The 15,081-nt window shown below is 51.6% G+C and overlaps 1 protein-coding gene across 4 annotated transcripts in view; it reads right to left on the reverse strand.

Annotated features, from left to right (window-relative positions):
• Nucleotides 1-15,081, reverse strand: part of Mad1l1 (mitotic arrest deficient 1 like 1) — a 306,462-nt gene that overhangs the window by 45,092 nt on the left and 246,289 nt on the right. For all 4 annotated transcript variants that reach the window (XM_029533893.1, XM_021186613.1, XM_029533895.1 and 1 more), the window contains one exon: nt 8,477-8,667. In XM_029533893.1, the coding sequence (XP_029389753.1) occupies nt 8,477-8,667 (191 nt within the window). The remainder of the gene's footprint in view (nt 1-8,476; nt 8,668-15,081) is intronic.

Consider the following 15,081-nt stretch of genomic DNA (forward strand, 5'->3'; position numbering starts at 1 on the left):
CATTGGCGGGTGACTTAGGGCCAAGACAGCAAGACTTTCAGAGCTCCTTCCATGAGCAACTATACCTCCCTGGGAACCTGGGGCGTCATGCCTGATCTGTGTGGGATGGATGGATGAAGCATAGCAGGCAGGCAGGCAGGCAGGCAGGCAAATTTGCTCTGTGTGTTTACAAGGCTGCTTCGAAAGGCAGAGGCAAGGCAGCTATGAAGGTCACATCTACACTACAGTGGAAACGCGAAAGCTTCACCAGGGAGTGATAAACCCTGAGCAAATCTCAGCCCGTGCCCACATACCACCCTAGCTGGATGCAGGCCTTCACCTGGCTAGCCTACACCTCTTCGGCAGGAGCCACGGCCAGGGATGCTCAGCCTGCTCTCATCACGGAGCAGTGAGCACAGGGCTGGTAAGAATGGCATCCAGTCAAGGAACCTGCAGGCCTGTATCGGAGAGGCGCTGAGGGGCTGCACCACATGGAACCAGGCCCATACACTGTTCCAAGGCCTTGGAGGGCAGCAGCTGGTGAGCAGAGCCATGGGAAGTGTGATATAAAGTTAACTCAGCCTCTGGCCCAGTTACTGCCTGGCACACAACACCCAGCAACTTTGCTACTGAAGTATTTACCACTGATGGGCTATGAGAGGCTGGAGAACAATCAGAGCTTGTAAAACGAGGGTCTCGTCCTACTTCCAGCCTAGTATCACCCTGTGTTAGCGTGTCTGTGTTAGAGTCTGAATGTGAAATGCTCCCCATAAGTTTGTTTGAAAACCTGGTCCCCAGCTGGTGGCACTCTCTTGGGAGGTTATAGAACATTTAAGACATGGAGTGGTTGTAGGCTACTACCACAGAGCCACACCCCAGCCCCTCACTGGAGGATTCTAGGCAAGTACTCTACCACAGAGCTACACCCCAGCCCCTCACTGGAGGATTCTAGGCAAGTACTCTACCACTGAGCCACACCCTAGTCCCTCACTGGGGGATTCTAGGCAGGGGCTCTACCACTGAGCCACACCCTAGTCCCTCACTGGGGGATTCTAGGCAGGGGCTCTACCACTGAGCCACACCCCAGCCCCTCACTGGGGGATTCTAGGCAGGGGCTCTACCACTGAGCTACACCTACACGTTCACTGGGGTATTCTAGGCAGGGCTCTACTTTTGACCCATACTTTGAAGGCTATATGTAATTCTCATTCCATCCTGAGCTCTCTGCTTCCCTGACCCACCAAGATGTGGGGAGAAGCCATCTCATACTCTTAGCACTATGGGTAGAGCCTCCCTAGCACCATGCCTTCTCTACCATGTATCACTTGAAGCTGTGAGCCCAACTAAATCCTTCCTGCCTTAAGCTGCTTCTGTTAGGTGTTCTGCGTAGCAATGAGAAAAATTAACTAACACAGCCCATATACACTTCATTGAGGAAGATGTGGAGCTGAAGAACTACTGGGCACTGGTGGCTCCTGGGCTCTGACACTCAGCAGCCACTTTCTAAACACTGATACTGAGCATATAGCACCCAGCTTTGAAGCACATGCTCAGCTGTAGGAGTTCCCACTGGAACCCACGTCATCTCCATCACTTTTTGACCCTGCTCTTCTAACTTCTGAGAAACGGGTGCCATATGGGAAGCACCAGTGGACTAGACAGAGGCCAAGTGTATGTGCACATGTGTGTATGTATGTGTGACAGTGAGTGCGCCAGGAACCAAAGCAGGAGATGAGGGTAGCCCCAGGGCCATTTCTGCTTTACAGAGAGGCCCCACCTCAGTGGAGCTCAGTGTGTGGATATGGAAATGGGAGTGCTCAGGAGGTCAGACACTGGCAAACTATGGTCTCTGAGTCAACAGAACTGCAAGTGACTGTACATTATTAAGCTGCCAATGCATTTAAAGCTCTTTGTAGAGGAGCCCATTCATAATGAATCAAAACTGGACATGGAAGACATCCTTCAGTAGGTGACTGGACATTACACTTGTGGTATACACCAACACCACAATAGAAAGAAACGAATAGGCCAGGTATAAACCTAGTACTGAGAAGGGGGGGAGACGACGGCAAGCTGGAGGCCAGCCTGAGCCACAGAGCGACATTCTATCTCAAAATCCTCTAAAGGTTGGACTTGAAACTCAGTGGCTTCACTGAGCACCTGCCTAGAGGGGCTGCGAGATGTAGGTCAAGGGTAGAACACTTGGCGTGATGTGAACAAAGCCCTGGGCCGCATCTCTATCCCTGCAAAAATAAAAACAGCTCAGAAACGACCCAAAGGAGTCTCAAGTGAGCGCTGCCAAGTGTGAGGATCCAGTACACAGAGGGTCCCACCTTTGGGACATCCCAAGAACTGCAGCATTATGGGAAGGAGAGCTGTAGGAGCTGGAGATGACAGATACTCAGAAGGCTTAAGAGACAGCAGCTGCTCTCTGGGACACCAGAGTAGTGGCACAAATTTTAATGCATTTGCACAGACTGAGACCATTTGGTGAGCACAGACTTCACAATTCCCAGCAACTGATCGGATTGGGTTTAGAGACTACAGCCACCAGGCCATCCATGGACAAGATTGGATAGCAGTATAAAAAGCTGTGGCACAGGCTAGGACACAGGGGAAGCTGAATTTACCGTCAACTTCTCTATAAACCTAACGCTATTCTACAAATAAATGTATTAGTTTTCAAGAAGCCCCAAGAATAATTGGCATACTGTAGACACTCTATAAAACTCAGAGCTTTGTGCCATAAATAAAGTTTTATTGAAACATAGCCACTGTGTTGTTATGACAGTCCACAGCAGCAGAGCTGAGCTCCTGGAGACTGGGCCATAGACACAGGGGTGGGGCACCCATGAGTCCATGAATCTTGTGTGTATTAACTGGGCTTTGGCAGATACATGGTCCCTTCCTCCAAGAAGCATACTTAGGAAACAAAGAAAAAGACTCCAAGTTCTTTGAGTAAACCCTTGCATGGCTATCCTGTGGATGGAGAAAGTGACCCAGGCTCTCCTGAGCCCACCCAGCAGGAGTCATACTCTGCATGGCTGAAGGGTCCTGGGTATGGGTCTCTGGGATATTTGCATTTCCCATGCATACACCTGCAGTCTCTGGCAGCCCGGCATGTGGGTGCAGGTGTGCGGAAGCTGGCTGCCTCCTCACCTGCTCTTTCTGCTCTAAGCGTAGGCTCTGTGTGAGGCTCTGTGAGCGGCAGGCGGAATCACAGTGATATGCCTATCCCGAGGCTGGGCACACAGTTGAGGAAGTGCCACTGCAGGGTGCCAGGCCGCTGGGGGATGGTGGAGCTCTGCAGTTTTGGGAGGCAGGTAGCTCGGGCAGCTTCTATCCCAACAAATGTCACACTGTGCCCAGAGACAAATGTCACACTGTGCCCAGAGACAAAGCCACAGTAAGGGGCGACATGGTCACACTGCAGGCTGAGCCAGACAGCCCATTGGTGGTGCAGAGGCCACAACAGCAGTACCTTGAACCAGCATTGCTGGGAGGAACAGGAAGCTAAGAGTGGTCTAGTCATTTGCCTAGAGGCCTGGGAGGTGCCTCCAAAGCCCTCACCATAGCATGGCCTTTGGCTCTGGCCTCTGATTAGCAAGATGTGCTAGTGAAAGGATGGTGCTTATACTGTGGAAACTGATTGTACCAGAAGTCCAGGCAGAGGCAGGAGGATCTTGGTCATGGCCTGCCTGGGCTACAGTGGGACATTATATAAAGAAAAAAAGGAAACCACAAGAGACAGGTCTGGAGTAAAGCTGCATGAGGACCCGAGTTCCATCCCAGCACCCATGTAAAAAGCTAGGCCCAGCCATGCTAGACTGTGGAGTGGTCAGAGGCATGAGAGAAGGGGACCCAAGGTCAGGGTCACCTGCATCTCAAGAGCTTTGCAGTCAATTCTGTTGGCTACTGTCTGGCTTCTTGTCTCTGACTACCTTCTGAGTAGACCTTGTGAACCACAAGGAATGAGATTACACCACAATTGCTGGGGACATTTGGTAGGCCACTCCTTCCAGGTCCAGTCTTTCCAAGGAAACTGGAGACTCTGGGGTCCAACTTCTCTTGGGAGAGGAGGAGTGGGCAAGATGCCAGACTCCCGATGTGTGCTGGAGCTGAGCTCCTGCCTTCCCCCACACAGCAGCCTTGGGAGGCAGCTCGGCCACCCACACACGGCAGAGGCTGGGTCCAGGCTGGGAAGGGAAGCGAAGCCATGTGGGACCGTGAGCCAACCCTCAATTATCCCAGCACACATTTGCAGAACCTGCTTGGCTGGAAACAGGCCCCAGCTATTTCTAACTCTGCCACAGACCCCTCCTGCCTAGAAGCTGTTTGGGGTGAAAAGAAAATGAGCGGAAGTTACTGTGAGCTGGGGGATGGAGTGGCCTTGCCTGAGCCTGAGCTGGCCATGGTCACACACTTGTGCATGAGCCAGACCTGCCTCCTGCCTGGTTCCTATCCATTTTCCCTCTTCTCTTATCAACCTCCAATAGATCTGTGAATGCCCTATCTGCTAGCCAGGTATTGGATAAGGGTTATAAATTGCTTTAGCTCTAATAGTATTGAAGAGGATATGAGGGTATATAATGACCAAAGATGGGATAGGATGGGATGGGACCAACTCCACCCTAGAGTCTTGGGGAGAGACTTCCTGTTGGAAGACCCACTGTGGTCCTACTGGTACTACATTGTACAGGGGGATTTCTCGGGGCTGTGTGGGCCCCAGAGGCCAGAATGGCACAAAAGGGCCTCGATCCTATAAAGGAACCTGGTACCATGGAGAGAAGACATAGGTGACCCAATGGCCCAGAGATGCTTTAAGGTTGCTGCCAGGTCACCCATGTTCCCTACTAGGGGAGTGAGTGGGGTTGGGAGTAAGGAAAGGATGTGCCTGGGGTCTTGCCACTTCCTATTTGAGACTTGCCTGCCTAGCTTGTCAACTGTGGACAACGCTGGGGAACTGCTTTAAAGGCTCTGCCAGGGTCAGCAGGAAAAAAAAAAAAAAAGACCCTGGTGTCACCTCAGGTTGCACACAGGAAGGCAGCATCTGTAGGTAACAGCTTAGTCACCAACAGGGACCCTCAGGTGACCCACATCTTCACAGAACCTGTAATTATCTGCATTTGACAGATGAGGAAGCAGATGTAGAGTCAGGCAGCTGGCTAGAACCAGCTCATACTGCAGTGCTCTGAGGACCAGGGTGTGTCTAGCACTGAGTTCCTGCACTCACTTCCTTCCACAGCTGGATAGCCTGGGGCCATGGAACAGAACTCTCCAGATTGGACAGGGCCAGGTAAGAGGAGGGAGTGAGGCAGAAGGGCAGGCTGAAGCCATAGTTGCTTCAGCCAGCCTAGGGAAGGCTTTGGAGAAAACTGTAGCCAAAGCCTACAACAAACATTTCCTGGTCTCACTGAGCTGCCTGCAAGGCTCATTGTCCTTGGTGCAGAGGGGGTGGCCACAGAGCCTGAGTGAGGCAGCTTCAGACCCTGCTGTGGACAGACAGATGTCCTCTACACCTACAAGGAGGGAAGACTGTCCCTCAGGGAAGTGCTTGCCTTACAAGCGCCCAGAGCCTAGTCTAATCCCCAGGCCCCGGGGGAAAAGCCAGACATGCGGGCATACTTGTCATCAGAGGCCAGGGGAGAGGAGAAAAGGGCAGCCCCAGGCTAGCACTAGCTAGCCAGCTTAGCAAGTTCCAGGCCAGTGAGAGACGGTCTCAAAGATGGATGTGTGCCTTGTGAGGAACAGGTGGCAGTGCCCTCTGCCTCCACCCTACACACACAGATGTACACGTGTGTTCATGAACGTGCATTCTTACAAAGAAACCACAGTACAAGTCAGAGTTTACACACCCCACGACTGCCCAGAGTGTCACGATGCAACTGTCTTCTCTCTACAATATGAGCCACCACCCAACTCTACCAAAGTCACAGGATGCAGTCCCTTCAATACATCACCACATACAAAGTTCTTCATTTGTTTGGCCACCATGTGACAAGGGTGACCACAGCAACATGCCAGCTCTCCCCTGGCCACCACTTAGCACAGCTTTCACCAAGCCATTCCACGACGTCCCAGCATAGGCGCACATTCTCTGGCCTGTCTGATGCCAGACGTTGGGGAGGAGGCCCCGCCGTGGCTACACTGGCCACTTTGAGGTTGAGGGGGTTTTGAGCCCTGGGTGTTGTAGCCAGGAGCTCAGGAGAGGCTCAAACCACATTGGCTGGGGGTAGTATCCATCAGCAGACCACACGGGGTCTCCTCCTTGTCCCTCCTGCCCAGAGTCAAGGAAAGCTGGCCTGTTTCTGAGCCCTGACTTGAATGCAGTTGCCCGCTTTTCCTGCCTATCTGGGTTGGTGTCACTGAGTGCCCCTTGGGTCTGACCCACTGACACCTGGAGAACGGTGACTGTGTGTGTGCATGGTTGGCTAGGCAACCCCAAGGACAGCTGGTGGGCAGGAACACCTCATCTGCCTCTATGGGCAAGTGAGGGACTGGGATACAGTGTGTACCAGCGACAGTAAGCAGTTATTCTTGCCTTCACTCTGTTGTGTGCTATGGAGGCTGTGCTAGGCCTCGTAGACAACTAGGAGGTCACTGTAAGCGGGCTTGTGACAGAAAGAAAGTGGGCAGAACTTCTGAGTAGACTGGAACTAGACGGGGTCAAAGCGGCACTCTGGTGACTGTGTTTGCCTTTTGGAGACCGGGACAGAAGTGACCTAAGCTTTTTAGAGAGAGGTTCTCACTGTAACCTTGAATAGCCTGGCCTAAAACTGGTTGTGCACACCATGATTTCAACAACCTTAAAACCAGAATACAGCAGAACCTTGTGGTGCATACTGAGGCAGGAAGGAAGATTACAAGTCTAAGGCTACAAGACAGAGTTCAAGGCTAATGTGGGCAGTAAGTCCCTGTCTCTAAATACAGAGTACAAAGAGAACTGGGGGTGTAGTTCGGTGGCAGTGCTGCACAGGCCTCTGCAGAGGCTGGGAGTGTCGCTCAGATGGAGTGCTTGCCTCCCTAGCATGCAGGAGGCCCTAGGTTCCATTCCCTTACCACCAAAGGACAAAACAACAAAAACCCGAGAATACTTTGGAATGCAAATTAGATCTTGTCCACACTCATGGATGTAAGTGATGTGTGCATCGTGACAGCTGCTCAGCACATCTTCATTTACCATTCTTTTAAAAAAAAAAAAATCACACAGAATTCCTACACTGCATTAAATTAAATACCCATCAGTGATCCTGAGTTATTCAAAGGCACACAGAAGCAAAGAACTACATCCCTGATAGCTTACTGACTTAAAGACTGTGGGCGCTCAAATATTTATTTACTTAGTCAAAGGTTTGAGAGTGCTAAGAAGTGTAAAAATGGAGGGATGTAATTTGAGAAGTCCAGAAAGTCTCTAAGACACACCACAAAGTTGCAAGGAACAGTAGGTACTGCACTTGATGCCACCACGATGGGAAGTGTCCCATAAAAGGGGCAGGCAGACGGATGGATGGGAACAGGATAAGTGAGTTACTGTACAGCGACAGCCTCTGGGCCGGGACTACTTTTTTTTTTTTTCTGTGAAATTCTGCATAAAACATGTAGATCACAGTGGGTACAATGTTTAGATGGACAGGTTCCTGTTTCTGCAGGGCATGGTGCAGAGTGGAGCTGGCCAACCCCCGTGCTTCCCACCCACGGTTATTAAGCAGGGTCTCTTCCCTGTCACATAGGACACTGGGGTCACAGGCCACTCTAGGGCCATGGGCCACACTAGTACCATAAGACCATGCCACAGACAGGAGGTAAGGCTGCTGCAGTGGTGGGTAAGCCTTTGTAACCCCAGATTTTCAGTTACAATGCCATCGCTCTCCCACTGAGGAACAACTTCACTTCTGGTGGACCTGTGCACTTTGAGAACTTGTACACACATCTGGCCAAGCCACATTTCAAGCACCCTCCCGCAGGCTGGGATGCTCCGGCTTCAGTTAAGAGGGATCCCCCTTTAGGAGCACACTGTCTATGAGACTCCAACAGGTACATGCTTCCTGAAGACCACTGATCCTCCCCAGCTACCTACAGCTCAAGCTTTGGTGCCTTTGGCCTGACCACCAAGTAGCTGGCACATACGGCTTGCCCTTTCCCTTTCATGGGCTGCACCACCTGGCAGAGGTCTGGCAGCAAGATGCCTGCCATGCCACTCACTCCTCTGGTCACCTACTACCTCTGGACAAAGTCACCGTGCCACAGCTCATAGGGAGGACCCTGGCAGAGACTCACAGAGTACAAAGTAAAAAAAGCCAAGAAGTGGCCAGAGATCAGTGCCTGTCAGGAGTGGGGAGGAAGCAGCCACTATGTCCCCTCCTGCCACTGAAGACCATGATGTGGGCACATGGGGTTGCTCAGCACATGACTCATTTACCAAGGCCAACACTGAGGAGGCGAGCTGAGCTGCCTGTGGCTGAATGAGCCGGCTTGATGCACACACAGTGCTGCCTACCTTGAAGATGAGGCAGTCCGTCTGGTGCTCAGCGTATCGGGAGGTGAGGCGGTATTGGCTCTCCGTGGTCACATCAATCTGGTAGCCGGTCAGCGTGTAGCAAACCTTGCGGAACTCCTGGATCTTGGTCTGAAAAACCTCCTTCAACCGCTGGTTCTTCAGCTCAGCACTTTCCACCTGCTTCCGCAGCTCTGCAGGGAGAAGGGCATGGAATGGGTCCCATGGTGCGCTGGTGGGACAGGGAAAATGGCCAGGGGGAACAAGCAAGGATGAACCATGGCCTAACTGGAGTCCCTGCTGCCTGCAGATGCCTGAGGCTAGTGTCCATTTATCTGTAAGCCCCGAGGAGTCAGAAGAAAAAGGACAAGAGGTCAGAGAAGCAGTGTGACCCTCTGGTGGGAGCCATAATAAACTGATTACAGTAACAACAGTACTTAAAACAACAGTGACTCTGAGAGACAGATGCTGTGATGCTAGTAGAACGACAGTGCCCAACAAGACACCACCCTCCATTACTGTTGGCAAGCACTACAGGGTCATGCTTTGGGGGTGGGGGTGGGGGACTGGTCCCAGCTGGGCAGCAGGTTCTAGAGCCCACAGGAGAAGGGAGTGCCAGGAGTCCAGTTCTGCAGTGAGGGTCAGAGTCCCAACCGCTCTGGCACACAGACAATTCCTTCCAGGGACTGACTGGGCCACTTGCTCCGAATGAACCAGCACAGCACTCAGAGAGAGAGGTGGATGGAAGAGAGGCTGTTTGGATATAGTGTAGACTGTTAGGTATAGGATCCTCATGCTGGCCACCTGTAACCAAAAGGACCCTCCTTGTCCCTCAGCAAGGACTGGGTCGCTCCAGATAACCTGGCCTAGAAGCCCCTCCCCAACTTCCCAGGTGTCTCTGGGAATATCATTCAGGGCAGAGCACCACCTCCCCAATTGTCTGCCATGGTTTACTGGTGCTTAGGGAGAAGCCAGCTGCGCAGAGCCACCAGGAGCACACACAATTACCATGAATCTCTCACCCACGGTGCCTACTGAGTAACTAAGCCCTGATTTACACCCCGTTCATTACCGAGCCAGCTCCCCTTACACACAGGGGCTGTCTCAAGCTGGGCACTTCCTGAAAATCCTTCGTGGAGCTTTCTCACAAGGGGAGCCCCGCAGGCCTGGGCCCCTAAGGCTCAGGTAGCGTGCTGTAGACCTCCCCTTCGCTGTGATGAGGAACCGGGGTTACTTAACATCAGCCATGATATGTGGGCACTTTTGAGGAGGGTGGTCCTGGGCTTGTGTGGGGAAAGACGTCCCTAAGTCAGAGAAACTGAACCCGAGAGGCTCTATGGACGGGGCCCTTCACAGGTCCTCAAGGGGTCACCGTCAAAGAGGAGCAGAGAAAAGGTTTGAGGTCAGGCCTGAGGCAGGAAGGAGAATGAGCCTGTGTCCTGGGCACCTCAACCCCAGAGGACGATGGCTTTCTAGAGATCAGCGGGGCCAGAGAGACTGCTTTCTATGACAGCAATGTGGAGACAAGGAACTCTGAGCAACCCGGAGGAAAACGGAGACCAGAGAGGACTGGGTCCCCATTTACTCTGCCACTTCTGTGTCTCCACACCATCTCCCAGGGGAGATGTGGCTGTCCTCAGATCCAGTCTTAAGGATCTAGCTAGGGAAAGCCCTGGAGACCAGCCTAATCTGATGCATAAACTCAAAAACCACATCACCACCAGGTCACGGTTCTAGAGTAACAGCAACTGCTCCGGAAAGGAGACTCTCCAACTGGCCGAGCCGCCTGCGAGTTTCCTGGGGGGCTTTCAGGATGCAGCTTTGGAGAGCTGTTACCTGTGCTGGGGTGGGCTTTTTGGTGATGCAGCTCCTCTGAGTCATCAGTGCTTCAGTACGTAACTGCTCACTCAGGCTCCTGTGTGTAACCCCATAAACTCACTCATTACCCTAGACTGGGGCAGACTGCTCTGTTGTTGGTGCCCTATCTAGAATGAACAGACTTTTTTCCTTAATGTCCTCCCAGGAAAATTCGCACACGCACACCTCCAGGCAAACGTTTCCCTACCCCTTTTATAAACAAGGAAACTGAAACTCAGAGAGTACAAGCACTGGACCCTCGCAGCTGAAGGGCTCCAGCAGGGCTGCTGCTCCCTCTGCCATCCCCCGTACTCTACAACGGACACAGTCCATAGTCAGTCAGCCCACCCACAGTCCAGTGAGGAAGTCACACTCTGAGCAAGGCACGCTGGGACCAGTGGCTGTGAGAAGAAATGGCTCGACAGACCCAGCCTGAAGGCAGAGGCTCTTCTGTGGGGCTGTCGCCTGGCCGCTGGCCCTGTCCTGTGGCTCTTTCATCCATCACCTCACAGAGGCCTTGGAAGACACTGTTCTCCACAGTGTGAGTCCCTTCAACAGGACACAGGCCCAGAACCTTGATTAATCGAGTGATCAGACTATGAAAATGAAAGGTTAATTGGCAGCCCTGACCCCAAAACTCTTCCTGGCATCCCTGGGCCCCTCCTCCCTGAGAGAGGGCCTTTATCAGGAGAAGAAATTCACTGACCACACTTCCCAAGGATGTTTCAGCCATTAGAGAATGTGACAACTGCTCAAAGACCTCAGATGTCCAATGGGGACGATTAAATCTTGGGACCAAACGTAGTCTGACCTTGAGGAAGGAAACAGGCTTTTGTGTAATTCTGATCTCAGAGGCAGGCAGGTGTGGAGCTCAGCCCTCTGAAGGCCCATGGCAAGGAGGTCTGTGTACTCCATGGGGATGAATGGAGAGGAGTCACCCTGGCCACATGCCAAGCAATCACAGACACGGTTATGGCTACAAAGAAGGAACGCCCATCGCCCTTGGTGGCTGGGAGTAGAAGCCACCTCTTTCATGACGAGGGTGAGGCCACTATTGGGAGGGGCAGACAGACAAGCAAGGGGTGATGCCCAAAGCCTGGAAACAATTATTTGATTTGGGGTGCTTCAACTTCCTTGTTATTTCTGTGGCTCAGTGGCTTACATAAACAAGAATGAATAATTCACTCGATGGTTTGGATTAAATAAATAAAAGATGGGCTCCACCTTGGAAGTGTCATTACTCTCCTGTCACAGGCTGTCACTCAGTCTCTTTCAAAGTGACCAAGAGCAGAGGTTGCGTTTGGGCTTCTCCCAGGAGACAAAGGGCCTTGGGGGTCTGTGATGACATACTCTAGCATTGGGGAGATGTAGTTAGCCATTCATGAGTATGCAGGTAACAACACAGAGTGAGGGCCAGGGCGGTAGATGTGCTGAAACCCAGGAAGCTGCAAGCCACCAAGAGGCTCTGAGCACATTCTGAGACTAAGGCCCAGAGGAGGGCAGCTTTGTTCCAGAGTCCTTCTGTAGATCTACAGGGCCACCCCCTGGCCTTGCTCTAGCTCCTGGCAACTAAGAACCTTGAAGCTCTGGCTGCCCCTCCATCTTGTCACAGGAAGCAGCTGTGGTTGCTGCGATCCTCCAGCTCTAAACCACACTCCTCAGTATCCCCAGCCAAGGCTGTCCATCCCTCCCTTCCTATGGCTCTCTCTGCAAGGACAGTCCTGGATGTCCTATAAGGACAGCAGTGTGGCAGGTGACAATTGGGAGCCAGGGAAAGGATGTAATTGTTCATTAGAACTCAAGCCAGACTCGATGGTGGCAGAGACTGTGATGGGCCAGAGTGGTCCTGGGCACCTGGGGCCTTGCCTCAGACCCCTGCTCTCTGTCCCATGTCTGTGTGGAAAGCTCATCATGGCCTGTTGGCTGGCTCCAGGATTCTAGGGAGGCAACAGGATGTTTCTGAGCTGACACCCTCACCATCTCAGTCCCCTCTGAACACACAGGAGACATCTGTGAAAGTTCTGAGGGAAGGACATAGGACAGAAATAGCCTGTGCTCTGCCAGGTAAAAGCTAGTGGTGATGTACTCCTGTCCAAGAGCAGCCATGTTGGGGTAATGAGCGTCAGATCTCCTGCCCTCAAGTCTGCAGGATGGCTGATACTAGTGGGGCCAGAGGGGCACATGCAAGGTAGATACAGACAAGAGGTATCTGGGGAGAAGATGGCTGTAAGGCACACCACCTGTGCCAGTCTGTGGACAGAAAGGTGGGTGCTGGGTGTGTTCTTTATTTAGATTTATTTTTATTTTAAATTATGTATATGTGTGTGTATATCCTAGTGTGGGTATGTACATGTGAATGCAGGTACCCTCAGGGACCAGAGGCATCAGAATGCCCCTGAAGGTGGAGTGGTTATAAGTTGTGCAATGTGGGTGGGTGCTGGGAACTGAACTCAGGTTCTCTGGGAAAGCGGTGTGTGCTCTTACCCGACGAGCTGTTTCTCAAATCCCTAGGCTGGTTAGTTTTTGTAAATTTACACAAACCTTGGAAGAAAGAACTTCAATTGAGAAACTGTCTCCTTCAGGCTGACCTATGTGCCTGTCCATGGAGTGCTATCTTGACTGCTAAGACAGGTAGGTAGGGTTAGCCTACTATGGGCAGTGCCATCAGGAGAACGTGGTCCTGGGATACATAAGCAAGGAAGCTGAGCAAGCCCAGAGAACAAACTAATGTGAAGCCTTCCTCTCTGCTTCTGGTTCCTGACTCAGTACCTCTCAGGGACAGAATACAACCTGTAAGCCAATGAACACTTCCCCCATGCTCCCTAGTTGCTTTAAGGCAGCATTCTGTCCCAGCAGCAGGGATTCGAACCAGACCAGACTCTACCAGTCCTAAACCCTCATACTCACCTGCGCCAGGCTGCTGTAGCTCTGGGTCATAACAGTGGCAGTCCCTATGACATCTGTCATGACTCTCTGATGGAGAACCTGGGGTCAGCTCTGGAGGACAAAGAAAAGCCTAATTCTTTTCTCTTTGGGGAGAGAAACACATGACCTCCAAAGAAAACTACTGAGGGGCTGGTGATATGCCTCAACTAGAGCCCCTGGCTTTGATCCCCAGCAATACATAGCAGGACATGCCTATATCTCAGCATGTGGGAGGCAGGGGCAGGAGGATCAGAAGTTAAAGTCATCTTTGGCTCCATAATGAGTTCTGACAAGCTTAGGGTACATGGAATGCTGTTTCAAAACCAAAACCAAGAACCAAAACCCAAAAAAACCCACCATGGCAAGTTCTTAAGGAACTTAAGAGGTTTTGCAAAGCTCTGGGTTTTAGTCATAGCATGGGAGATAGGCCTGCCAGAGCCCTGTCTGAATGGTATACCCAACTCCAGTGCCTGACTAACAACAGCATCTTAAGAGCACTGGACCTTCTTGGCTCAGGCAAGAGACACAATGAGAGAACAAGAAAGAGGGCTGGGAGGAAGCATCTGCATAGCAGTGAGGACTATCAAGGCAGGTACCTGTGGTTCCAGCAAGAGTCCACATACCCCTGTCAGAGCAGAGCACCCTGTTCTCACCCCAGGCTGTGACCCCAGGAGCACTAGCCAAGGATAGGAATCCAAGCAGAGCCCACTGCACCTCTAACCACTGAGATGACACTGATAGGCCCTGCAGAGGGTCCCAGGAGGAGTCAGGCATGTTGGGCAGCATGGAAAACCAAACATGTGAAAGAACATGGTACAAAGATAGTGTCTTACCTCAATGACACCAAGGCAAGATGAGGATGTGTGTGCTTAAGTACCCAGGTCAGAAGATCACCGACTGAACATGGGTCCCATCAGAGCTGAATGTAGAGAAGTGTGTGTGTGTGTGTTTTATGTATGTATTTATGTGCAAATAAATATGTATTTATGTGTGTGCATGCATGTGTGTATCCACACACCAGAGCATACTCATACTGGAGGAAGAGCCTTTCTCTCTGCTGAGAAGCCGTGCAGCAAGAAGTCACACGTCTTAGTTGATGATCTATTGCTGTGAGGAGACACCATGACCAAGGCAACTCATGAATTTAAGTATTTAACTGGGGGCTTGCTTACAGTCTTAGAGGGTTTGTCCATGATCATCAAGGTGGGAAGTATGGTCACAGGCAGGTAGGGATGGCACTAGAGTAGTAGCTAAGAGCTTGCTTCTGATCAACCAGAGGAAAGCAATGAGCCTTGGCCTTTCTTGAAACGTCAAAGGAGGTGTGCCACTAGAGCACCTTCGTGACACACCTCTCCAACAAGGCTATACTTCCTAATCTTTCTCAAACAGTTCCACTGACTGGAAACCACATGTTTAAATATGTGAACCTATGAAGGCTGTTCTCTTTCCAACAACCACAGTGGGGGGGTTAGGGATGGCAGTACAGATCTGGGTGTTATGGCAAGGAAACTGACAGACAATATGTTACCACACTGATACTCACATGAAAATAACCTACACTTGAGTGTGAGCATGCTAGAAGGAAATATAGTCAAGCTCTCTAACGCCTGGAAAGGAAACATGCACGCTGCCTTTACTGTGATCACCATGGCTGCGTGGCCTTCCTCCCGGCTTCCCATCTTTGCAGATGGGCTCTCCCCTCCTGGCTATAATGCTATGGGGTAGGAGAGGACAGGACGGTGTGGTCCAGTGGAGCAGTGACTACCTCAATGTCCCCAGCATCTCCCGATTAAGAGCTGGAAGGAGCATTTTGAACAGTACTTTAG

The sequence above is a fragment of the Mus pahari genome, chromosome 23 (assembly GCF_900095145.1).
Source record: "Mus pahari chromosome 23, PAHARI_EIJ_v1.1, whole genome shotgun sequence".
NCBI classification, from domain to species: domain Eukaryota; kingdom Metazoa; phylum Chordata; class Mammalia; order Rodentia; family Muridae; genus Mus; species Mus pahari.